The 26,934-nt window shown below is 46.5% G+C and overlaps 1 protein-coding gene and 1 pseudogene across 5 annotated transcripts; one reads left to right on the top strand and one right to left on the bottom strand.

The window, feature by feature from the left end:
* Positions 1–94: 94 nt before the first annotated feature.
* sh2b1 (SH2B adaptor protein 1) lies at positions 95–18,157 on the bottom strand. Of its 4 annotated transcripts, none has more exons than XM_036937984.2 (11): positions 17,783–18,157; positions 17,265–17,316; positions 14,477–16,669; positions 13,661–13,762; positions 13,344–13,435; positions 13,060–13,142; positions 9,653–9,799; positions 9,282–9,487; positions 5,162–5,336; positions 4,451–4,541; positions 95–1,778 (listed from the first exon to the last, which is right to left on the bottom strand). In XM_036937984.2, the coding sequence occupies exons 3-11, from the start codon at positions 16,250–16,252 to the stop codon at positions 1,757–1,759; spliced, it is 2,694 nt and encodes an 897-aa protein (XP_036793879.2). In that variant the 5' UTR covers positions 16,253–16,669; positions 17,265–17,316; positions 17,783–18,157; the 3' UTR covers positions 95–1,756. The 4 variants fall into 4 exon arrangements, with proteins under 4 accessions (XP_036793879.2, XP_090049103.1, XP_036793877.2 ...); XM_090192977.1 differs by having other exon boundaries at positions 17,943–18,104; XM_036937982.2 differs by lacking the exon at positions 4,451–4,541 and having other exon boundaries at positions 17,783–18,131.
* Positions 18,158–20,115: 1,958 nt separating this feature from the next.
* On the top strand, positions 20,116–22,698 carry LOC110537915 (heat shock 70 kDa protein-like; annotated as a pseudogene). The gene is made up of 2 exons (XR_016485182.1): positions 20,116–20,204; positions 20,836–22,698. The product of XR_016485182.1 is annotated as a heat shock 70 kDa protein-like (transcript).
* Positions 22,699–26,934: the final 4,236 nt, after the last annotated feature.

Below are 26,934 nucleotides of genomic sequence, written 5' to 3'. Positions count from 1 at the left end.
GACCCAAAAACGAATTTTTGTTTTCATGATTTTTTATGATATAGCTATTTGACTTTGTGGCAACCCAAAACTACAAGAATTACTGTAACATTCATTTACATCCTTCCCCTTTATTCAGTAAGAAACAATTACAGTGAACCAAAGCAACAACACACGAGGCCAAAATGTTTCAGTATAATTATATTATATCATATCATTTAATTCAATGTTGTACCTGAAACTAACCACACAGGTTGGACAAAACCCTGCCCACCGTCAACACAAGGTCCCAGCAAAAGAGAGAGCGACAGAGACAGAAAGGCACAAATAGAGATCAACATTTGAAAAGGATGAACAGGGGGATGGGGGTAAGATGTGTAAAAGATGACAAAGCTCGGAGTAGAGGACAAACAGAAGAAGTGAAGGTATAAACAAAGAGGAAGGAGGGGGATACAAAGAGAAAGAAAGAGGCACTGAACTGAATGGCAGAAAGACGGACATGGCCACACAACCCAGGCACAGGTTGAAGGAGTACGACAGAGGTGATAACAAAGAAAGGCACAAGTAGAAAAATGTCTCCCCCCCCCCCCCCCCCCCTTTATATTTTTCTTATTTTCTATTTCTGCACATTAAAATTCAATTTGGATGAGGTCCAGGAGGAGAGGACTGTATGAGTGTGAGGGAAAGACTGAGTATGAGGCTTAGGAATATTTTTAAAAGGCAAACAAACTTCAACTGAAATAACCGAATGGGGGCAGGAACAAGTGTTACGCATTACAGAGTAAACAACATACAATAAAAGGCATTTTAAAAATAAAATTAATACTATTATTTCCGACCATCATCATTATTTCCTTTATCATTATTGTTAATCATATCATTATTATTATTATCATCAATAACAAAGCATTTTTTTTTTATGTGAAGGATAGATATAATCGCTCTCTCTACCTCTGGCCACTTCTCTACCATTAAAGAAAACCAGAAAATGAGTGGAGAGAAAAAGAGAGACGGAGAGAAAGAGTGAGGTTGAAAGAGTGATTGAGGTATATGTATCCTGCCTGCCGGTTCTAGCCTAGTCTCTTTGCCACCTAGTAAGTATATGGTTGTCCTCCATCTCTACCTCTGAAAGTGTACTGCTGGCCAGTAGAATGTCTGCAGGATATTGAGGTATGGTACTGCTGGGTTCAGAGGATATCGCTCACTACCTACATCCCATAAATGGATTCAAAAGTCTACAAAAAGCGTACCAAGAGGTGTACCGGCAAAAAGCTTATCTCGCTAAACATTAGTGTACCTTTACTTAGTGTTGTACGGTGCTCCCATCCCTCTCTCTTCTCTTTCACCCGTTTTCTCTTTCTCTCCATCTGGCTGAATCTCCCAGAATGCTTGTGTTTTAATAGTGTTAGTACATCCTTCTAACCCCTTCCCCTCACAGTCTCGTAACAAAATACAAATACTGGTTATGAATGGCTATGACTCCCGCTTCCTCCACTCTCCCTTTCGCACAAACACCCCCCTTCCTCCTCAGAAGAAGGAGTACTGGTTGTCAATGGCTCTTGCCCTCCCTCCTTCCCGCTCTTCGCCCTCCACCCCCTCCAGTTGGCGAAGAGGAGCTTCCCTCTCCTCCCAGTCCTCCGCTCCTTCACCTCCTCCTGCAGTTGCTGCAGTGCCTCCCCCACCTCCTCCCAGCTCGGTCTCGTTCCCTCGTTCCTGGGGTGGGGATGGGGGTGGCGGCCGGCCGGGGGGCAGGGGTGGAGGAGGAGGCTGGGGGGGGCTACGGGGTCTGCTGGTCAAGTCTGGTGGGAGGAAAGAACAGCCGAGAGAGAAAAGCAGAGAAAGAAAGAGTGGTAAAAGGTGTAAATAAAGGAGGGGCGGGCGGGGGACAAGATAAAAAGGTGACATTTCCAGAGAGCGAGTGGTGAGAAGGGAGAAGAGGAGGAGGAAGAGGGGGAGAGACAGAGTGAGTGTCATGGCCGCGACGTCTGTGTGACAGGTCCATGTCATGGAATCAGTCGAGACACACACAAACACACTGTGCGCTCACATACACACCTTGTTCCCGTCTATTGAATACATTTAATGTAAAACACAAAACAACGCATCGTCTGAAAATGTTCTATGAAGATTCTACATGGCCCTAAACTTTTTAGCAGATACAACATTCTATAGCAGAGGTGGTCTCTCAAGTCATTGCTCTAGGGGTGATCTGTGTTCTCAAAAATACTCTATGGTAGGTCCAGTTCTAGATAAGGTTAGTACAGACTAACTTCACTGGAAGACACAGCAGTACACTGAGGTGAATGGCCACTAGCTAGCTCTACACTCGCGCTATAGTGCGTTCCATCGGTTTCTCTCTCTCGCCGGCGTCTCTCTCTCTAGGTCCTTCTATCTGGCTAGCTCTAGGTCTCTCTCGCTGGCTAGCTCTAGGTCTCTCTCGCTGGCTAGCTCTAGGTCTCTCTCGCTCTAGGTCTTTCTCTCGGTTTCTCCCTCTCTCTGTCTCTCTCATGCTGCCTCTCTCCGCCATCATTCTCTCTAGGTCACTGTCTCTCTCACTCTAGATCTCTCTCGCTTTCGCCATCTTTCCCTCACTAGGTCGCTCCCAGTCGAGCATTCTCCTCTCTCTAGGTCTCTTTCTTGCCGTCTCTTTCTTGCTGTCCCTCGCTCTGGGGGTGTCTCTCGGTCCCGCTCTGGGTCCCTCTCTCGCTCTGGGTCTCTAGCTCTTTCTCTCCCTCTCTTTCTCATGCTGCCTCTTTCTCTCTAGGTCTCTCACTAGATCGCTGTCTCTCTCACTCTAGATATCTCTCTGTCTCTTTTGCCGTCTTTCTCTCTCTCGCTCTGGGTCTCTCTCTCTGGGTCTCTCTCTCTCGCTCTGGGTCTCTCTCTCTCGCTCTGGGTCTCTCCCTCTCGCTCTGGGTCTCTCCCTCTCGCTCTGGGTCTCTCCCTCTCGCTCTGGGTCTCTCCCTCTCGCTCTGGGTCTCTCCCTCTCGCTCTGGGTCTCTCCCTCTCGCTCTGGGTCTCTCCCTCTCGCTCTGGGTCTCTCCCTCTCGCTCTGGGTCTCTCCCTCTCGCTCTGGGTCTCTCCCTCTCGCTCTGGGTCTCTCCCTCTCGCTCTGGGTCTCTCTCTCTCGCTCTGGGTCTCTCTCTCTCACTCTGGGTCTCTCTCTCTCACTCTGGGTCTCTCTCTCTCACTCTGGGTCTCTCTCTCTCACTCTGGGTCTCTCTCTCTCACTCTGGGTCTCTCTCTCTCACTCTGGGTCTCTCTCTCTCACTCTGGGTCTCTCTCTCTCACTCTGGGTCTCTCTCTCTCACTCTGGGTCTCTCACTCTGGGTCTCTCTCTCTCACTCTGGGTCTCTCTCTCTCACTCTGGGTCTCTCTCTCTCACTCTGGGTCTCTCTCTCTCACTCTGGGTCTCTCTCTCTCTCTGGGTCTCTCACTCTGGGTCTCTCTCTCTCACTCTGGGTCTCTCTCTCTCACTCTGGGTCTCTCTCTCTCACTCTGGGTCTCTCTCTCTCACTCTGGGTCTCTCTCTCTCACTCTGGGTCTCTCTCTCTCACTCTGGGTCTCTCTCTCTCACTCTGGGTCTCTCTCTCTCGCTCTGGGTCTCTCTCTCTCGCTCTGGGTCTCTCTCTCTCGCTCTGGGTCTCTCTCTCTCTCGCTCTGGGTCTCTCTCTCTCACTCTGGGTCTCTCTCTCTCACTCTGGGTCTCTCTCTCTCACTCTGGGTCTCTCTCTCTCACTCTGGGTCTCTCTCTCTCACTCTGGGTCTCTCTCTCTCACTCTGGGTCTCTCTCTCTCACTCTGGGTCTCTCTCTCTCACTCTGGGTCTCTCTCTCTCACTCTGGGTCTCTCTCTCTCACTCTGGGTCTCTCTCTCTCACTCTGGGTCTCTCTCTCTCACTCTGGGTCTCTCTCTCTCACTCTGGGTCTCTCTCTCTCACTCTGGGTCTCTCTCTCTCACTCTGGGTCTCTCTCTCTCACTCTGGGTCTCTCTCTCTCACTCTGGGTCTCTCTCTCACTCTGGGTCTCTCTCTCTCGCCGTTGCCCTCGCTTGAGGTCGCTCGAGGTCTCGGTCTGTCTCTCTCGCGCCCTCGGTCTGTCTCTCTCTCACGCCCTCGGTCTGTCTCGCTCTCGCGCCCTCGGTCTGTCTCGCTCTAGCGCCCTCGATCTGTCTCTCTCTCGCGCCCTCGGTCTGTCTCTCTCTCGCGCCCTCGGTCTGTCTCTCTCTCGCGCCCTCGGTCTGTCTCTCTCTCGCGCCCTCGGTCTGTCTCTCTCTCGCGCCCTCGGTCTGTCTCTCTCTCGCGCCCTCGGTCTGTCTCTCTCTCGCGCCCTCGGTCTGTCTCTCTCTCGCCGTCTTTCTCTGTAGGTCTCTCCCCCTCTCGCCACCTCTCTCTCCCTCTTGCCGTCTCTCTCCCACTACGTCTCCCTCCCTCTCTCGGTGTCTCTCTCTCTGTGGAGTCTGGTCTCACTTACACACAGTCAGAGATGGGGGTTGATGGAGAGTCAGGGTGGCGCGTGGTGATGACATCACAGACTGTGGGCCGGCTGCCTGCCCTGTCCCGGCCTGCGAAGAATGACCCAACGAAAACACAATAAGAGACAGCCAATCAGAGCTCTGGAAGGCACGGGGGTGGGGGGTTGGAAAGAAGGGTGTAGAAGGAAAGGAGGTAGAGTGCTAGGGCCTAGGGACATAGAGGGTAGTATGGTCTAGGGGTTGATTTGTAATTGTGTGTGTGTGTGTGTGTGTGTGTGTGTGGGGGGGGGGGGGGGGGGTTTAAGAGGCAGGGGTGTATGGGTGGGAGCATCAGTGCAAATTGATGGGACCAAGCCATGCGGAGCCACTCCAGTGTGTGTACGTAAGCATGCATGCTGTAGTGGACACAGGATGAGGATGCAAAGCGGCCAGTCTTATGTTATAACGACATTGACAGAAACATCATGTAGTGGCCATGTTTTAGCACACACAACATTACTTATGGCCTGTACACATATCTTCAATGGGATGATACACACGCACACTATATTGATTCACTGACGTAACAGCATAGTGTAACCCAATCATAATGCATAAAACACATACACCGGACATACAACACCCAAGACGTGCCTTTAGAGGCCAGTGTAAAACCAGTGTCGTTTCATCCTAGTGGAATATCCTGTGACCTTTCACCCCTGACCGGTTACCTGGCTGCCGGACGGCGGTGGCGCCCACAAAGCTGATGAGAGTGACGTCCGAGGCACCCCCAGACTCCAGGGGGATTGGGTGCACGCGGAAGTGCTCCAGCATGTCGAATATGGACTGGAACCACAGGTGCTGCACCCGGCACTGGCCGTCCTCGTTCAGAGACAAACGCAGGTGCTGCAGCAGAGAGGGAGAGAGGGAGAGAGAGAGAGAGAGAGAGAGAGAGAGAGAGAGAGCAGAAACAAAAGAAGGGAGAAGAGAGGGGGGTATGGGTTAGCTTTGGGTGCTACTTAGCAGGTATATCTCCTAACATGGTACAGATGCTTCCCCTACCATTTCACATACAAACACACTGGTACTTTCCAACACACATGTAAACATCAATACTGTCTTACTCTCTCTTTCACACAAGGACAATATAGGAGGAAAGTGTAATAATATTCCACCATCTCCGACGCTCGTCGTAAGTGGCAAGGCTTGCAGACGATAGCGGATTACAAAGGGAAACCTAGCCATGAGTTGCCCAGCGATGCAGAACTCGAGCTAAACGAGCTAAATGCCTTTTATGCTCGCTTTGAGGAATATAACACTGTGCCTTGCGTGAAAGACACCTGCAGGACAACAACTCTCCCTCGACGTCAGTAAGACCATGGAGCTGATTGTGGACTATAGGAGAAAGAGGAGTGAGCACGCCCCCCCCATTCAAAGGGCTGTTGTGGAGTGGGTCGAGAGTTTCAAGTTCCTTTGTAACATCGAGAGCACTTTGACTGGATGCATCACCACTTGGTATGGCAAATGCGCAATGCGCTACAGAGGGTGGTGCGGACAGCCCAGTACATCACTGGAGCCAAGCTGCCTGCCATCCAGGACCTCTACATCAGGCAGTGCCCGAGAAAGGCCAGAGAAATTGCTAAAGACTCCAGCCACCCAAGTCATGGACTGTTTACTCTGCTACCGCCCAGCAAACAGTACCAGAGCATTGGCTCTCAGAGGAACAGGCTCAGAGACAGCTTCTTCCCCCAAGCCATAAGACTGCTAAATAGCCAGACTGCTAAATAGTCAAATAATGGTACCCATACTAACTGCAATACCTGTATCTTGCACTGTCCCACATGTGTATGTAAACTCTACAAAAAAAGAAACGTCCTCACTGTAAACTGTGTTTATTTTCAGCTAAATTAACATTAATATTAGAAATGAACATAAGATTCAACAACTGAGACATAAACTGAACAAGTTCCACAGACATGTGACTAACAGAAATGGAATAATGTGTCCCTGAACAAAGGGGGGGGGGGGGGGGGTCAAAATCAAAAGTAACAGTCAATGCAGCGGGTGGCCACACTAGATACGAAGTACTGCAGTGCATCTCTTCCTCATGGACTGCACCAGATTTGCCAGTTCCTGCTGTGAGATATGTTACCCCACTCTTCCACCAAGGCACCTGCAAGTTCTCGGACATTTCTGGGGGGAGTGGCTCTAGCCCTCACCCGCCGTTCCAACAGGTCCCAGACGTGCTAAATGAGATTGAGCTACGGGCTCGTCGCTGGCCATGGCAGAACACTGACATTCCTGTCTTGCAGTATGGCTGGTGACATTGTCATGCTGGAGGGTCATGTCAGGATGAGCCTGCAGGAAGGGTACCACATGAGGGAGAAGGATGTATTCCCTGTAACGCACAGCATTGAGATTGCCTGCAATGACAACAAGCTCTGTCCGACGATGCTATGACACACCGCCCCAGACCATAACAGACCCACCACCTCCAAATCAATCCCCGCTTCAAATGAACAGGCCTCGGTGTAACGCTAAATTCCTTCGACGATAAAAACGAATCTGACCATCACCCCTGTATGTAGCCTCACTACTTTCATAGCCTCACTACTGTATATAGCCGGTCTTTTTACTGATGTTTTATGTCTTTACTTTACTTTATTGTTTACCTAATACCTTTTTTGCACTATTGGTTAGCGCCTGTAAGTAAGCATTTCACTCTAAGGTCTACCTGTTGTATTCAGCGCACGTGACAAATAAACTTTGATTTGATGAGACAAAACCGTAACTCGTCAGTGAAGAGCGCTTTTTGCCAGTCCTGTCTGGTCCAGCGACGGTGGGTTTGTGCCCGTAGGCGATGTCGTTGCCGGTGATGTCTGGTGAGGACCTGCCTTACAACAGGCCTACAAGCCCTCAATCCAGCCTCTCTCAGCCTATTGCGAACAGTCTGAGCACTGATGGAGGGATTGTGGGTTCCTGGTGTAACTCGGGCTGTTGTTGTTGCCATCCTGTACCTGTCCCGCAGGTGTGATGTTCAGAGGTACCGATTCTGTGCAGGCGTTGTTACAAGTGGTCTGCCACAGCGAGGACGATCAGCTGTCCGTCTGGTCTCCCTGTAACGCTGTCTTAGGCGTCTCAGTATGGACATTGCAATTTATTGCCCTGGCCAGATCTGCAGTCCTCATGCCTTGTTGCAGCATGCCTAAGGCACATTCACGCAGATGAGCAGGGACCCTGGGCATCATTCTTTTGCAGTTTTCCAGAGTCAGTAGAAAGGCCTCTTTAGTGTCCTAAGTTTTCATAACTGTGACCTTAATTGCTTACCGTCTGTAAGCTGTTAGTGTCTTAACGACCGTTCCACAGGTGCATGTTCATTAATTGTTTATGGTTCAACGAACATGCATGGGAAACAGTGTATAAACCCTTTACAATGAAGATCTGTGAAGTTATTTGGATTTTACAAATTATCTTTGAAAGACAAGGTCCTGAAAAAGAGCCGTTTGTTTTTTGCATGTATACACACACACACACACACACACACAACCAAAACCCACACACACAGAACACCTACACGCAGACTGACAACACAAACATAATTTGCTGCTGCTGCTCTGTTCTTTATTTTACTCTTATTATCTATCCTGATGCCTAGTCACTTTACACTGCCTTCATGTATATATCTACCTCAAGCAACTCGTACCTCTGCACTTTGATCTGGTACTGGTACTCCCTGTATGTAGCTCCACATTGATCTGGTACTGGTACTCCCTGTATTTAGTTCCACATTGATCTGGTACTGGTACTCCCTGTATTTAGCTCCACATTGATCTGGTACTGGTACTCCCTGTATTTAGCTCCACATTGATCTGGTACTGGTACTCCCTGTATTTAGCTCCACATTGATCTGGTACTCCCTGTATTTAGCTCCACATTGATCTGGTACTGGTACTCCCTGTATTTAGCTCCACATTGATCTGGTACTGGTACTCCCTGTATGTAGCTCCACATTGATCTGGTACTGGTACTCCCTGTATGTAGCTCCACATTGATCTGGTACTGGTACTCCCTGTATGTAGCTCCACATTGATCTGGTACTGGTACTCCCTGTATTTAGCTCCACATTGATCTGGTACTGGTACTCCTTGTATGTAGCCCCACATTGATCTGGTACTGTTACTCCCTGTATGTAGCCCCACATTGATCTGGTACTGTTACTCCCTGTATTTAGCCCCACATTGTTCTGGTACTGGTACTCCTTGTATTTTGCCCCACATTGATCTGGTACTGTTACTCCCTGTATTTAGCCCCACATTGATCTGGTACTGGTACTCCTTGTATTTAGCCCCACATTGATCTGGTACTGTTACTCCCTGTATGTAGCTCCACATTGATCTGGTACTGGTACTCCCTGTATGTAGCTCCACATTGATCTGGTACTGGTACTCCTTGTATGTAGCCCCACATTGATCTGGTACTGGTACTCCTTGTATGTAGCCCCACATTGATCTGGTACTGTTACTCCCTGTATGTAGCCCCACATTGATCTGGTACTGTTACTCCCTGTATTTAGCCCCACATTGATCTGGTACTGGTACTCCTTGTATGTAGCCCCACATTGATCTGGTACTGGTACTCCTTGTATGTAGCCCCACATTGATCTGGTACTGGTACTCCCTGTATGTAAGCTCCATTCTTGTGTATTATATTGTATTCCTCTTGTTACCATTTCAATTTTAAAACTCTGCATTGTTGGGAAGGGCTCGTCAGCAAGCATTTTACATTAAAGTCTACACCAGGTGACAAATAAAATGTGATTTGATTTGACACACACTCTCCCGTCTCTTGTACCTTGGCCTTGCCTTGGAAGTTGAAGGTGAGGACGTACTCCCCGCGGCGTGTCTCGCTCTGGCGCACAAGGAAGACGCCGTGGCTGGCCGTACCCCCTGCCAGCACAAGCTGGGCCGCCTTCAGGCGCGACAACGTCCCGTGGAACCACTGGCACTCGCTCAGAGGGTGCTCCACCGCCTCCGCCACATCTGAGAACAGGAAGGAACCTGGGGAGGTGAGGAGGGATGAGGGGATGGATGAGGGGATGGATGAGGGATTGATGAAAATATTAGACCAGAAAAAAAAAAAAATGTCACCAGACTTGCCCTGTACATTCTGGTGTGCATGCGTGTTTGTATGTGAGTGCTTTTGCGTGTGTGCTAAGGCTTCACCTGTGGCATCTGGCGTCTCCGCAAATGGTGTGCCCAGGCCGGCTCCACCCACGCGTCCGTCTGATTCGTCCAGAGGGGCGCGGGGCGGTAATTCTGGAGGGAGAGGGTCCATCAGCGGGGAGGAGCCGCCCACACCTCCATAACACACTGCAACAGGACAGGAGCAAAAACATCAGTCCTATTATTTATTTAACCAGATTTTACTTTCAAACAGCTACGAAACATTGGACTCAAGAGTTAAAACAACTTTTTTCATCTCGCTTTCTGTATCAGGTGTTAAGTGATCCAACTGTATATTTGTAAAGCTGCAAAAAAAATTGTGAAACAGGGAAATCGTCACACAACAATCCCAAATGGGCTCTTCGATCCTATCCTGTGCAGACATATTTGAAAAGATGGGATAGGTAAGGAATATGGTAGTAGCTCCCCCTTACCTTATGCTACATGTCTGCTGTTTGTAGATTCTTACAGATTAAGTGTCTAAGGCAGTGGTCACCAAACTTTTCTGAGCCAAGTTCACTTTCAAAATGCAAGCCGAGATCTACAGCTCAGAACTGTTTCTAAACACATATTTTGTTTTAAATGTAAGCCTATGCAACATTTACCAAATAAGAACAGTTCAGTAGGAATAAGGTTTATTGCAGTAGGCCTGTAACGGAGGCCACCCTAGCAGTGGAGGTTTCAGTGAGGAGGCAGACACTTCGATACGGGGCAAACTCAGAATGGAGGGTGTTTATTTACAGCGCTGAGGTGGAGCAGCTGGAAAACTGTACACTATGTAAATCAAAAATCACAAACATAACAATAACTGGACAAGAACATACACTGGAGAATTAATCAAATAAAAGGTTGAGCTCCAAAGAAACCAAGCTTCAATCAATAACTGAAATTATAGTGTTCAGCCAGCACGGCAACCAATGAAATTACAGGCTTTCAAGTACAATTCCCATCAGGCCTCACCTTGGACTGTGCAATTTTAGACTAATCATAAATCAATGGTAACAATTACCTTACATAAAGGCCTGAACAGCACAATAAACATGCACTGAACAAAAATATAAAACACAACATGTAAAGTGTTGGTCCCATTTCTTGAGCTGAAATAAAAGATCCCAGAAATGTTCCATATGCACAAAAAGCTTATTTCTCGAAATGTTGTGCACAATTAGGCACAATTAGGGGTAGCCTAGTGGTTAGAGCGTTGGACTAGTAACCGGAAGGTTGCAAGTTCAAATCCCCGAGCTGACAAGGTACAAATCTGTCGTTCTGCCCCTGAACAGGCAGTTAACCCACTGTTCCTAGGACGTCATTGAAAATAAAAATGTGTTCTTAACTGACTTGCCTAGTTAAATAAAGGAAAAATACATAAAAATTAGTACCCTGTTAGTGAGCATTTCTCCTTTGCCAAGATAATCCATCCACTTGACAGGTGTGGCATATCAAAAAGCTGATTAAACAGCATGATCATTACACAGGTGAACCTTGTGCTGGGGCAATAAAAGGCCACCCTAAAATGTGCAGTTTTGTCACAACACAATGCCACAGATGTCTCAAGTTGAGGGAGCGTGCAATTGGCTTGCTGACCGCAGGAATGTCCACCAGAGCGGTTGCCAGATAATTTAATGTTCATTTCTCTACCATAAGCCGCCTCCAACACCTCTACATCCAGCTTCTTCACCTGTGGGATCATCTGAAACCAGCCACCCGAACTGAGGGTCAGTACAACCAAAGAACTTCTGCACAAACTGTCAGAACCCGTCTAAGGGAAGCTCACCTGCGTGCTCATTGTCCTCACCAGGGTCTTGACCCGACTGCAGTTCAGTGTCGTAACAGACTTCAGTGGGCAAATGCTCACCTTCGATGGCCACTGGAGAAGTGTGCTCTTCACGGATGAATCCCAGTTTCAACTGTACTGGGCAGATGGCAAACAACGTGTATGGCATCGTGTGGCCGAGCAGTTTGCTGAACGTTGTGTGCCCCATGGCAATTGAAGGTGATTAGAGTGAGGATGAATTAACTGTGGTGGCAGGTGCATTGCTGACTGCTGAGAAGAAGTTGAATATAGAGAGAAGTGGTGTAGTGAGGAAGGTCGGCGTGAAGTCCATCCATGATGGAACCTTGGCGAGAGTGAGGACCGCCGAATTCGGGCCTTGTCCTGAGGATGATTCTGGCCCAGTGGGAGTGAGATTTGTAGAGCGAATGGGTCCATATGTGGTGTCAGGTTGGGGACTGTTGAGCTGGTGAAGTTAACTCGGAGTGGACTCGTGATGATTTATTGTGTTACATTCACCCAGAGGGAGTGGGTGCTCCGCATTACGCGATTAGGGACAACAATGATGACTTGCTTTGAAGAGCAGGGTGCCGTTGAAAGGAGTGATAACGGGGATGGCATTAAGTGTTGAGGAGGAGCAGTTGAAATTGAAGATTCCCGCCGTTTGGTGAGTTGTAGATTTGGTGGAGAGCGTGGGGAAACGGAGAAGACAACGTCTGTCAAGCTGAGTTTTGATGCAGTCTTTGCCAGATAAGGTCATGGGTAGGAAGTGTCAATTACCCCGTGATAGCTTTTGTTCCAAAAATAAAATAGTGTTTTAGGTGTCAAGTCTATGGGCATGTTACAGCAGTGTGTCGGAGGGAGCTGCCTTGATGTGAGAAAGGAGGGCATGAGACGAAGGAATGTGTGGTATCGGAGGATAAAGTAATACGTTAGTTGTGGGGGTTCCCATGAAACTGGAGTTTGGAGGTGTCCGGTGAGAGAAAGGGACATTTGAGGTAGCCAGGGTTAGAGTAGTACAGAAAGTGTCATATCCCGAAGCAGTGAAAAGAGTGGTAGAGGAAGATGGGGACCCGGGTGAGGGATCCTGAGAGATGGGAAGAATATGTGCTTCAGTACAGTGGACTTTTTAGCATTTATTGCCTTGGTTGTTAATTGTACTGCAGAAAATAGAGGAAGAAGAGAAATACTTTTATTGCAGAACAGTTGCAGGGGTGTTGAGTGGTAGTGTTCTGTCCTCTCAGACCGTTGGCCAGTATCAAACTTTGCTGCGGGGTAGTGGAAGCTACTGGCACGGTGATTTGAGCTATCCGATTGGCCAGCGCAGTAGGCGCACTTGATATAGCACTACAGGTCTGCCAGGTAGGCAGAGTTTGTTCCTTCAGACAAATGAAATGGTTTAAAATGGGAAGACTTTGCCTACCCGGCGCACAGGGCTGCCGAATCAAGTCCATCTACCACCAAAGGCTCAAGGCAACAAAAATACATTTAAAAAAAGAGGAGCGCAAAGAAATGTTCGGCGATCGACTAGGAATGCCTAGTTAACTAGGACCGCGATTGACTGGTTGGTGTATACTGGTCTAAGAGTAGTAGCTTGGTGAGGTGTCTAGGGGTCGATTTGGGATGCCCCACTTACCTTGAGAGAGGCGGTCACTGAATTCTGGCATTCCACTGATGTCCATGGGTCCCCCACACACAGCTTCTATGTCCTCCTGTTCACTGTAGAGTCAAGATACACAAAGCTTGCTCTACAGTAGCTGGGGTGTCACTTCTACTTCTGCTGACCTCATCAATATTTGACAAGCATATATATGGTCCCTCTTAACTCTCACTGACTGCCCCCCCCCCCCCCCCCCCCCCCCACCACCCTAATCACTGACTTAAAGAGTTTTCTTTCAACTTAACACACAATTTGCTTACCTGATACATATACCGTTCCTGATGTCACTCAACCAAGCTCTCATCTGCACAGCATCTCGCGTCTCAATCACATACTGCACCTGTCCCTCCAACTGACAGAGAGAAAGATAGGGTTAGCGAGAGAGTGAAGAGAAAGGGCGGGTGAAAGAGGGGGGCGAGAGGAAGGGGTGAGAGAGAGAGGGCGAGAGAGAGAGGGTGTGAGAGAGAGAGCGAAATACAAGTCAGTCTACAGATGCAACAGGAACTGGCTACCTGAACAGAATTTACTGAGAGAACAAGAAAGGGGAAATTAAAGGATGGACAGAGCAGAGCATCACCTGCAGGAGGAAGGTGTTCTCCTTGTCAGGCACCTCCAGGGCTGTGGTGCTCCTCACATCCACAATAGAGCAGCATGGGATAGTCAGCCTGGGCTTGGAGGACTGAGACAGGGGGACAGAGAAGAACATTGAATAAGACACATCTGTGCACTCAGAGAAATTGTGCAATTTTCACAATGCCTGCCAATGACATCATTCATCTCCAAGCATTCCAAAGGAGCATGTTGATAGGTTGTCATGCCTCAGTGTTACATCAAAGATACACAATCTACTCCGATGGCCCCCACCCTCTGGAGAGCCAGGCCCAGCCAATCAGAATTAGTTTTCCCTACAAAAGAGTTTTATTATAGACAGATATAAGTTAACGTGGCCAGGATAACAAATGACTATGAGGAAATTAAATCGAAAATGGGAGGAACAACATAGTTTAACCCAATAAAGATTTGAATTAAAATGTTGTACCTTGTAAAGAATAAGCATTGCTAAATTGCACATTAAGTTTGAATCTTTTTGTCACAAATAATGCTATCAGTATAATGTAGTACAATAACAAATGTGAACTTTATCTTCCAATAATTGTATTTCTCAATATGGCAGTGTTATCTGGTGGGAAATTAAACAAAAACTGTGAAACTTGAAAATGCAAACTGGAGTATTGCGTTTAAATTTCATCATTAATTATGTTCACATGAAAATAAAATTGCAAACTTATTAATGTATCATTATCAAATATGATTTTTTTGGGGCAGCTATATACTCCAAACATTAAGAATATCTTCCTAATATCGAGTTGCACTGAACAGGTGTCTCACTCACTTTAGGCGGGATGAAGAACTCCAGATAGTACTCCTCGCCGCGCTCCCCCTCCTTGTCCCTCTCCCTCAGGACCAGTCGGCACTTGTGCCACCGACCACCCCTCCAGCCCACAGTGCCCCCAGGGACGAGAGGCTGCACTGCAGCTGTCTGAGCGGCGTTAGCGGTGGATGAGGTGTTGTTTAAGCCAGTACCAGCGTTGTTGTGTTCTTGTGTGCCGTGGTGCAGCAGGCCGAAGGAAAAGCCAGGGAAACCACCGTGGCTCCCGGCAAACTCATCTGGCATGGAGGAGCTGACGCTGACTCCTCCCTCCCTCACCAGCCGGCCCGTCTTCCTCGGGGTGGCGCTGCTGCTGCTGCTGGGGGGCAGGCCGGAAGAAGGTGACACCACGGCCGAAGTGGGTGCCGAAGAGAGAACGGGGGGCGGGGAGCGAGACAGACGCAGCTTCTCCAGCCGGTGGCTCCACTTCTCCTTCTCTCCCCCCTCGCCATTGCTCCGCCGGCGGTCCCGTGCCTCCGATAGCGAGAGGGAGGTGGCACTGCTGGAGGAAGACGGGGGCAGGGAGGAGGAGGAGGAGTGGGGGAGGGAGAGGGGCAGGGAGAGGGAGACAGGCATGGAGGAGGTGGGTGTAGGGGGCTGAGTGCCAGAGTTCCTCTTGGAGGAAGAGCCGGTGCAAGCGTCCTGGACCCCCATTGTGTAGCTGTAGCTGGAGGGCAGCTGGGAGGAGCTCTGGGGGGAGTCGCTGGACGAGCTGCGCCAGTGCAGGATGCCCCGGACACTGCCCCGCACGCTGCGCCCAACACTCCGCAGAGAGAAGCGCTTCTTCAGTTTGGTTTTGGACTGGCTTCCTGCCGAGGCCGGGGTGCCATTACCCTTGGAGCGGGGAGGAGTTGTGTCGGAGCAAGGGGAGGCAGGCGTTTGGGGCATATGGGAGGGGTCTTCATTGTCCAAGCAAACTTCCAGCTCCTCCTCCCCCTCATCTGGCTCCACCTCCTCCTCCATGACCGTTACGCCCGCCCAGCTGTCCTCTTCCTCGGCTGTCGTTTCTCCATTTCCTGGGCCGACGCCAGTGAAGTGTTTAACAGTAACTGGGGCACCCCTCTCTTCCCGCCTGCCGTTGTTTCCTCCTCCCACTGAGGAGGAGCAGGAGGAGGAGGAGGATGGGGGGAGGACCGTTGTGACAGCATAGGAGTCTTGAAATTGGTCCCCACTTCTGGTTTCCAACACCAGTCGTGTGGAGGCAGGCTTGGGCAGGGCTCTCACCGGGTTGGCTGGGGCACAGGGGTGGTAGGAGGCTCCCTCGGTGACAGGAGGGGGAGAGACCGCCTCCTCTTCCAGGGAGGTGGCGTCTGATTGGGGGGCCCAGCTCCCCGCCTCCATCCCAGGGGCTGTACCCAGCGCCCCGGCCACCCCCTCCAGTTCGCTCTGGAAATGTCGGACAAAGCGGTCAGTGAAGCGGCGACAGAAGGCGGCAGCAGAGTCGGGGGAGTAGTGAGGGTTCTCCAGGAGGAACGCCCGGAAGTGGCGGGCAAAGTCCCCGGCCGCCATGCGGGCATGCAGCTCACAGAACTCCGTCCAGCTCAGGCAGGGGGAGGGTGTGGGGGTGTCCGACAGCGAGGAGGGGTGAGGCTGGGCCAAGGGAGGGGGCAGGGGGGGTGGCCGAGGGAACATGGGCAACAGGGAGGGGGATGGAGGGGACGGAGAAGGGGAGGGTGAAAGGGGCAGCGGGGAGGAGTTGGCTGCCCGAGGGCTAGGTGGGGTTAAAAGAGAGCCGTTCATTCTACCAGGAGGGCGTGGGGGGAGGAGGCTGATTGGCCAACTTGCTGGCTGCTATTTGGTTTCTCACTTAAGGTTAATTAATGAAACCTGCACAGCTCCTCAGGGCTAATTTACAAACGGGTGGGAATTCAAGTACCGTACTATGCCAGGCATAGAGTAGATTCACCCCCATTTAAAACCTTCAGCTGAAAGACTACTGTAACACACTGATGAGCACAGACTGAGACGAGGTAGAAATATAGGGGGTCTGTCTCTGTGCAACATGCTTTCATACATTTAAAAATATCTATGATAAAAGACAGGGTAAAATCGGTGTCAGGGAGGAGGTATAAGACAGAGGTGAGGTAAATAGGTGAGGTTCACAAGTGGCCGCCCTGCTTACGGTCCACCACACATTCACAAGAACCCAACTGCAGCCTGTGAAAACAATACAAGCACAATCAATGGTGATACATCACATTACCTGTTACATATATTCTCCAGAGACATAACCAACTCTAATATGATCTACAATATCTAATCAACTGTTACTAATACAAATACCCCTAGCACCGGTTGCCACCTGTAGTTGTTGTCTGTTGGACTAGTGGTCACAACAGTTGTCAAGTTTTTTATTTTTTATTGAGTCAATGCTTTACATCCATAAAAACAAATTGTTAAGCAACCCGTTTTACTGACAACCCATTCAATTAGCTAGCTAGCTAGATATCTTTACATAACGGTACTAGATGTGGTAGCTAGATATGGTGAAGAACCAAATGGTCACTTTCACACACTGTAGCAAAGCCAAATAGTGTGGTATAGCTAACTAACTACCTTACTGGCAACAAAATAAATAAAATACCTTGTTGGCTAGATTATTGTAGCTAAACAACTGGCTGCGTATGAAACCCGTTAGCTAGCTAACAACATTACCCAGCTAGTTTACAAACTGGCGCTGGATGTAAACAATCCAGAGAGCCTGGTTAGTACTGACGTTACTGGCTAACGAAGTTAGCTGGAATTCACAAACCATTGTCGGCCTAGTCAGATACTCGAGGCCAATGCTTGATGGCTAAAATAACCTAAAGGAGAGGAGGAGAGACAGTTAACTAGATAGCTGATATTACGGAGTAATGATAGTGCATGGACATGGTAAAATGACACACAGTGAGGTCATGTTAGCTTAACTAACGTTAACTAGCAACAAGAGCCAGCACATCGCGTGATAAACAATCTAGTTAGCGTAAGCGTTACTGAGCTAACTAGCGACCCATCACAGTTAGCTAGCAACGCCATCCATCTTAACAGAACCATGTTAGCTAGCTAAATAAAAAGCACCAGCTTGAAGCAGTTAGCTAAGTAGCTAACTAGCCAATATTCAACAATGTAGCTAAAATGTAAGCCTAGCTAGCTGTTTTTAATTAAATAACAGCGGTTTAGTCAGCTAATAGTAGCGATATATCGTGTGTTATAGTATCTACCTAGACTATGGCTATTATCGTTGAATAAGGGGTGCTAGCTAATTGAAGTAATGTTATGTTTACCCACTTGTACACGCTTGTCTTCAAAATAGTGTCCACTTACAGTTAGCTAGCCTCCCATACTTGCTACAGACAACAGGCGAATCGCTAGCTAGCTACCTATATATTATTATTAGCTAGCCAGCTATTAATAAAACAACTAATTTAGTAATCTTGCGTTGGCTTACATTATAATTGTAATTTATACGCGCCAGCGTTTTATACAATTCGTTCATATATCCGCGATATAAATATAAATTTATAACAGTTGTTGCTAACGTGAATATTTCTGTGCTCCCTATCTCTCGCGATATAGTGGGAGAGAGCGGATGCGAAGGGAAAATCGACTAGCGAGGAGGGTGGCAGCAGGAGGAGTTGCAGGGACTACGTTTGCATTCAGGGTAACTTGGGTGGTGGGAAAATGGAGGGGCACTAAAAACATTTTGAAAAACAATCACCACCGTCTGTGAATTGTATGAGGCGTAAATGAACATTTGTCTCATACTGAACTACTAGACTTTCTGTTTAAAAATGCATGAATGTTTTACAACAAGCCTATATAATTGCATAGAATGTAAAATGTTTTTGTAATTAAAATATATCCTTATGGAGATTAGTAAATCATTTATTTCAAACTAGTTGAATAGATCCGTGATTACTGTAGTATGCCGAAGAACACCATCCCAACCGTGAAGCACGGGGGGTGGCAGCATCATGTTGTGGGGGTGCTTTGCTGCAGGAGGGACTGGTGCTCTTCCCAAAATAGATGGCATCATGAGGGAGGAAAATTATGTGGATATATTGAAGCAACATCTCAAGACATCAGTCAGGATTTTAAAGCTTGGTCGCAAATGGGTCTTCCAAATGGACAATGACCCCCTGATACGGATACAGGTATCCTGTGTGTGTATTTATTTTCTCTCCCCCAGTCAGGAATTTAAAGCTTGGTCTCAAATGGGTCTTCCAAATGGACAATGACCCACTGTTACGGATACAGGTATCCTGTGTGTGTATTTATTTTCTCTCCCCCTCACAGGTGGCAATCATCATTCCTCAATCAGTCGCTAATCAGAAGACACACCTCCTGTTTCCATTACCCTATCACATTCCCTTTCCCTTGGTTTAAAAACCTTGTGTGTCTGTTTGCTCTAGAGCTCAATCGCTCTGTCAATGCCATTGGTCTGTAGATCTCTTGTTTGGTTTTTGCAACTACATGTCACTTTGTCACCACCTGTGAGTATTGGTTTTGTTATGGTGTTTGTTTGACGGTGGGAAAAGGGGGTACCAAGGAAAGTCGCCCATGGGCATACATTACCTGTAGGAATACTTTGTATAAAAATACTAGTTAGAATTGGGCGGACCACCCACTGTATTTTTGGTTAGTTAGCTGTTGGTGAAGTAGGCTAGTTTAGCTTAGGGGTGTGTTTGGATACTTATGTCTTTCCTTGGGTCCAGCTCAGCCCCCTTTCCTGCTCCCCCCCCATTACTGTGTGTTTTCAAATAACCCATGAGTGTTTGACTGTAATTTAGTTGTCTGTGGTTATATTTCGTCCTATTATAATTTGCATGAGTTGTTACAGGTCTCGTTACCATCCCCCCCCCCCCCCCCCCCCCCTAGACTGTCGGGACAAAAGTGATTCGTAACACCCCCAGGCATACTTCCAAAGTTGTGGTAAAATGGCTGAAGGACAACAAAGTCAAGGTATTGGAATGGCCATCACAAAGCCCTGACCTAAATCCTATAGAAAATGTGTGGGCATAACTGAAAGTGTGTGTGCAAGGAAGCCTACAAACCTGACTTAGTTACACCAGCTCTTGTCCGGAGGAATGGGACAAAATTTACCCAACTTATTTTTTGGAAGCTTGTGGCAGGCTACACAAAAACGTTTTACTGAAGTTAAACAATTTAAAGGCAATGCTACCAAATACTAATTGAGTGTATGTAAACTTCTGACCCACTGGGAATGTGATGAAATAAATAAAAGCTGAAATAAATCATTCTCTCTACTATTATTCTGACATTTCACATTCTTAAAATAAAGTGGTGATACTAATTGACCTAAGACAGGGCATTTTTACTAGGATTAAATGTCAGGAATTGTGAAACGGAGTTTAAATGTATTTGGCTAAGGTGTATGTAAACTTACGACTTAAACTGTATATAATTAATTAGTGAGAAATGCATAGACTGACATCTCGTGCACTGTTGAGGAACTACAAGGTGTTGACTGAACTTTTGACTAAGGTTGAACCGCATGCTGTTTCATTTGTGGTGAAATTTGAATTCACTTTTTTATCCTTTTAATCAACATGAGAATACAGGAAACAGGCTAGCTACACTACTGAACTTCTGGTTTCATTATTTGTGTGGGTGAAGAAAGCAAGAAAAGAACAGAGCGACTTTATAGGCTACTGCCCTATTCCTTTCAACGAGACCTCTACAATCACAGGTAAGTAAGTAACTTCCAGTAGCCTATTTTTATATGCATGACTGTTAACTTTAGCTATATAGCACAATTAAATGCATTGACAACATTGACAACAGTGTTCTGAGACACATTCAAATACTATTTATTGTATTTCAATTACAGGTGCATTCTTTCTTTGAAAATACAATTAGTTGTATATTGGAATGCATTTGGAAATACATTTGGAAAGTATCAGCATGTATGTGAAATTACTTAAATACACATGAGTATTTTCAAATAAGAAATATTTAAAGACTCCATGCATTTGAACCCAGGGCTGTTTGGTCCAAGGGGTATTTGAAATGTATTTAGAAACTAGTTTCAAATAGTATTTGTAGGAAATTATTAGAAAATACTTTTAAATATTTCAAATAGAATTGGTTGTTTCGGCCCTATTATTTGAAAATACAAAAATAAACAGAAAATAAGCCTTTAAAATACAAATACTTAAATACTCATATATTACTGAATTCAGGTTTGGTTGTTATTCAAGTATATTTAGGCTAAGACCTCTGTTGGTGGAGATTGACACTACTTGCTCCTAGGTTTTCATATGTTTTAGGTTTTTGTAGAATAACATCAATTTCTAAAACCTTCTTTCATTCTTTTGTAGGCTACTAACTCCAAACCATCAAGATGTCATCAGCTAAAAGCCTGTCTATCGGCATTGACCTGGATACTACCTACTCCTGTGTGGGGATGTTCCAGCATGGCAAAGTGGAGATCATCGCCAACAACCAGGGCAACAGGACCACGCCCAGCTATGTGGCCTTCACAGACACCGAGAGACTCATCCCGTGACGCAGCAAAGAACCAGGTGACCATGAACCCCAACAACACCGTTATCGACGCCAAGCGCCTCCATGGTGCTGGTAAAGATGAAGGAGATCGCTGGGGCCTACCTGGGAGAGAAGGTGTCCAACACAGTCATCACAGTCCTCGCCTACTTCAACGACTCACAAAGACAGGCCACTAAGGATGCTGGAGTGACCGCTGGGCTGAACGTGCTGAGGATCATCAATGAGCCCACAATGGGGGCAATCGCCTACGGAATGGACAAAGGCAAATCCAGGGAACGCAACGTCCTCATCTTTGATCTGGGCGGGGGTACCTTCGACGTGTCCATCCTGACCATCGAGGATGGGATCTTTGAGGTGAAGGCCACTGCTGGGGACACTCACCTGGGTAGGGAGGACTTTAACAACCGCCTCGTCAGCCACTTCGTGGAGGAGTTCAAGCGGGCTCTGAGGAGGCTGAGGATGGCCTGCAAGAGGGCCAAGAGAACCCTGTCCTCCAGCTCCCAGGCCAGCATTCCCTCTTTGAGGGAATCGACTTCTACACCTTCATCACCAGGGCTCGTTTTGAGGAGATGTTTCATTGGAACCCTGGCACCTGTGGTAAAAGCTCCCAGGGACGCCAAGATGGACAAGGCCCAGATCCACGACGTTGTCCTGGTCGGAGGCTCCACCTGGATCCCCAAGGTCCAGAAGCTACTGCAGAACTTCTTCAACGGCAGAGAACTGAACAAGAGCATCAACCCAGACGAGGCGGTGGCCTACAACGCTGCCGTCGAGGCTGTCTTTTTGTCTGGCGATAAGTGTGAAAACATCCAGGACCTGCTGCTGCTAGACGTGGCTCCCCTGTCCTTAGGCATCGAAACCGCCGGAGGGGGTCATGACCGCTCTGATCAAACGCAACATCACCATCCCATCCATCCAAACAGACCCAGACCTTCACCACTTACTCTGACAACCAGCCCGGGGTCCTGATCCAGGTCTACAAGGAAGAGAGCGCCATGACCAAGGTCAGCAACCTCCTGGGGAAGTTAGAGCTCTCTGGAATCCCCCCTGCCTCACGAGGAGTCCCTCAGATCGAGGTGATTTTTGATATCGATGCCAATGGCATTCTGAATGTATCAGCGGTGGACAAGAGCACAGGAAAAGTGAACAAGATCACCAACGATAAGGTGCGGCTCAGCATAGAGGATGGTGCAGGATGCAGACAAATACAAAGCTGAAGACGACGCACAGAGGGAGAAGATGGCAGCCAAGAACTCCCTGGAGTTGTACACCTTCAATATGAAGAGCAGCATGGAGGATGACAACATGAAAGGCAATATCAGCGAGGAGGACAAGAAGAAAGTGGTGGACATGTGCGACCAGGCCAATTCCTGGTTGGAAAACAACCAGCTTGCAGACAAAGAGGAGTATGAGCATCAGCTGAAGGAGCTGGAGAAAGTGTGCCAACCTATCATTACCAAGCTATACCAGCAAGGAGGCATGCCCAAAGGTAGCTGTGGAGATCAGGCACGGTCCAGCTCTGGTGCCAGCTCCCAAGGCCCAACCATCAAAGTAGTTGACTAAAGTGAGGGACTTGTATGATGGACTATTCAAAATGCATTAAGTATCACTGCATACGTTTTGCTATTCAAGGAATACTTTGTACTTATATTGATTTCAACTGGTTGAAATTGTAATGACCTTTTATGACTCAGTGCTATTTAGGAAGTGCTTAATATATTTGTATTTATTATGGCTCACCATTAGCTGCTGCCAAGGCAGTAGCTACCCCTCCGAAACTAACTGCAGCTTTTTGTTAAGCATTTCAGTCGCTGTAGTAGCTGACATGTAGTGTTGAGTCATCTGCATACATAAACACACTGGCTTTCCTCAAACCAGTGACATGCCATTAGTAAAGATTGAAAAAAGCAAGGGGCCTAAACAGCTACCCTGGGGAATTCCTGCTTCTACATGGATTAAGTTTGAGAGGCTTCCATTAAAGAACACCCTCTGTGTTCTGTTAGACAAGTAACTCTTTATCCACATTATATACAGGGGGTGTAAAGCCATAAGACAAGGTTTTCCAGCAGCAGACTATGATTGGTAATGTCAAAAGCTGCACTGATGTCTGACAGCCCACACAATCATTTTATCATCAATTTCTCTTAGCCAATCATTAGTCATTTGTGTAAGTGTCGTCCTTGTTGAGTGTCCTTCCCATTTTTTCCCAGAATTTACTAAGGTTTAGTAACAGGCTGATTGGTTGGCTATACTTTTCTTGGGTAGCGGAACGACTTTAGCTTCCTTCCAGGCCTGAGAGCACACACTTTCTAGAAGACTTAAATTGAAGATGTGACAATATCGTCCACTATTATCCTCAGTAATTTTGCATCCACATTGTCAGACCCCGGTGGCTTGTCATTGTTGATAGACAGCAATACTTTTTTTTCACCTCTTCCTCACTGACTTTACGGAATTCCAAAGTACAATTCTTGTCATTCATAATTTTGTCAGATACACTTGGATGTGTAGTGCCAGTGTTTGTTGATGGCATGTCCTCCCTAAGTTTATTTATCTTTCCAATAAAAAAGTAGTTATCAGTGGGTAATATCAGTGGGTTTTGTGATTCAATGAATGATGGAGCCGAGCTGGCTTTTTCCACAAAAATGTCATTTAAGGTGCTCCAAAGCTTTTTACTATCATTCTTTTTATATATATATATTTGTTTCATAGTATAGTTTATTTTTATTTAGGTTAGTCACATGATTTCTTAATTTGCAGTACGTTTGCCAATCAGTTTGGCTGCCAGACTTATTTGCCATACCTTTTGCCTCATTCCTCTCAACCATACATTTTTTCAATTCCTCATCAATCCAATGGGATTTAAGTTTTTACAGTCATTTTCTTAATGGGTGCATGCTTATTAGTAACTGGAATAAACTGGAATAAATATGTCAAGTCCAGCATCTGGTTGCGCCTCATTACACACTACAGACCAGCAAATATTCTTTACATCATCAACATATGAATCACTACAAAACTTATTGTATGACCTCTTACACTATATTAGGCCCAGCCTTTGTAACTTTGGTTTGCCTAGATATGGCTATTATTTTGTGATCACTACGTCTTATGGATTTGGATACGGCTTTAAAGCAAATTTCAGCAGCATTAGTAAAGACGTGATCAATACATGCTGATGTTTTCATTCCTGTGCTGTTTGTAGAAACCCTGGTAGGCTGACTGACAACCTGAACCAGGTTGCAGGCACTGGTTACAGTTTGAAGCTTTTTATTGAGTGATTTTATTGATGAAAGCCAGTCAATATTTAAATCCCACAGAAAATATACTTCTCTGTTGATATCACATACATTATCAAGCATTTCACACATATTATCCAGATACTGACTGTTAGCACTTGGTGGTCTATAGCAGCTTCCCACAAGAATGGGTTTTAGATGAGGCAGATTAACCTGTAGCCATATTACTTCAACAGTATTTAACATTAGATCTTCTCTAAGCTTTACAGGAATGTGGTTCTTTAAATAAACCGCAACACCACCACCCCTGTTGGCATTTGTCTTTTCGGTAAATGTTATAACCATGTATTGCTACCTCTGTATCATCAAAGGTATTATCTAAGTGAGCTTCAGGTATTGTCAGAATATGAATGTCATCTGTTACAAGCAAGTTATTGACTTCATGGACCTTGTTTCTCAGGCTGCATATGTTAATATGGGCTATTTTTAGCACTTTTCTGGGTTGCTTGATTGTTTTTAACCCTTTCCTGGGAATCTTATCAGAAGTAGACTTGATAGTGCAGGGTGAGCTGCACAAAGTGGTCTTCCTACTAGGGCACACCGCCTCAGTGCTAACAGTGTAACTCTGGTTCATAGGCTCATGATTACTACATCCAATAGCTGAAGGATTAACAAAGGTATTCAGGGCAATTAGGGGGACATAAATTAAGTTACTTACATTGTGTCTGCCAACGCCCCGAGGATAATGTACATTTAATGCAGCATTATGACGACTCATTGTCACAATGGTAGGGATTAGCTGAGCTGTTCTTGGGTCATTGATAAGTCATTGTTTCAACACAGCCTTGACATGCATGGACAGGAGCCAAGGTGATTTGGATGGACTCTGTCATTCCTGGTGAGTATCTTCTGTTTCCAGAAGGTGTCAAAGTTATATATAAAAGTGACTCCAGCAGAGCTACAATAATCTTTTAGCCAGATGTGTAATGCCAGTAGCCTGCTGAATCTTTCACACTCGTGGTCCAGCAATGGTACTGGACCTGAAATGATAGGCTGTTTTTTTGGAGTCTTTTGATGCTAAAATCAGTTCTTTAAAATACATTTTAAGATGTTCCGAGCTAGCCCTCCTTATGTCGTTTGACCCCACATGGACTACGACAATGTCAACTCACGGCATCTGTCGTAGAACAGTTGGAAGCAGCCTTGTGATGTCCTGTACTCGTGCACCTGGGTAGCACAGGGTTTTTGCCTTGGGAACCGAGATGTTTCTCACCATAGAGCTGCCTAGGATGACAGGTGGCGATGTTAAATGGGCCGGTCTCTCAGGCAGCCTCACAGTCTGATGAGGGTGGGAGCACATGACAGCACAGCATGGTAGAAACACAACATGGTAGCAACACAACATGGTAGCAGCACAAAACATGGTACAAACATTATTGGGCACATACCAAGGTATAAAAGTGTTGAGTTAAGAATTAACATATCAGACTAGAAGGGCCACCATCTGCAGCTGAAGTCTACGAAACGCAACACAAGGTTGAAGAAGACAAAGGAACCTCTTAAAAATCAATGCTATGGTTGAGTAGCTGTTCTGTATCTAAGAAGGTTAATTTAAGTTGGACCATTTGGTTATTCTCTTTAAATCTTCGTGTCCTACACTGCTTTCATCACCACTCTGGGATCATCAACACGGCTGACTAGCCGTCCTCAGGAGACCCCTCTTCCAGAACGAGTGCAAGTAAACAGACAACTAAGAAGGACAGTGTGACATCTTGTGGACAAGAGACTTACACCAGAGAACAAAGGAGAAGGCCATCTGAAATAAGAAGTCCCAATCAAACCCTCCTCACCAAGCGGAACCCGGCACACGAAGGCCCAGGCCTAACAAAGATACCCGACAAAGACCTTCAACACGTAAATACATGCATCACCGCTTACCCATAAGAGAGGCAGTTCGGGGCAAGGTATTAGGGTTATTGCGAGTGTAGTTCCCAAATGTATCCAAGTGTTGCTTCTCTCTCCCTCTCGTTTTCTCACTCTCTCTTTAACTCTCCATCTTGTGTAACCAGTGTCATATTGTGTTAGTCCGCTAGGGACCTGCTGTCATCAAAGTTTCTAATCAATAACCTATACCGTGTGTACCTTATGTCATCATTTAGCTTGTTAGTAAATAAATAATCAAATCAATTTGTGTGCAGAGTCTACGACGTTCAGAATGAGACTCATAGGAGGAAATTATTCATTAGTGACTGGTATGATCTCTATATATTATTGAGTTAATTCGGGAGATGGTAACTCATTAAACAAACTTTTCCCATGGTGCCCCAAATTTCTAATGAGTTAATTGTTACACGATTAATTGAATTGAGTAATAATTAGACAGTAGATAAATATTCGATAAATAGCAGTCATCACAATAATGATAGTCACGTCACGTCACAACAAAATATAAAAGAAACAGTGATGTAAATGTGTTGTTTCATACCATATTGCATTGCTGAACATTGCAAATAATATGTATTGAGAAGTTTCTCGGTCTGTTGGTTGTTTCTTTGTATTCCTTCTCATCAAAACAGATTCAGTATTCACATTTTTATATATATATTTTTTACACAAAACCATGAAATATTGTAAACAAAACTTTGATCGACAGCTAAACCACAAGAGAGAGGA

This window comes from Oncorhynchus mykiss, chromosome 12, assembly GCF_057628025.1.
Source record: "Oncorhynchus mykiss isolate SJ-2025 chromosome 12, ASM5762802v1, whole genome shotgun sequence".
NCBI lineage: Eukaryota > Metazoa > Chordata > Actinopteri > Salmoniformes > Salmonidae > Oncorhynchus > Oncorhynchus mykiss.
This window is presented reverse-complemented; position numbering and strand designations above follow the sequence as displayed.

Coding starts and splice junctions, on each gene's coding strand:
- sh2b1 (XM_036937982.2), bottom strand. CDS start 16,252: ATGAACGGCTCTCTTTTAACCCCACCTAGCCCTCGGGCAGCCAACTCC. Junction 13,763..14,476: donor AGTTCTTCATCCCGCCTAAA/GTGAGTGAGACA, acceptor CCCCTGTCTCAG/TCCTCCAAGCCCAGGCTGAC. Junction 13,436..13,660: donor AGAACACCTTCCTCCTGCAG/GTGATGCTCTGC, acceptor TCTCTCTGTCAG/TTGGAGGGACAGGTGCAGTA.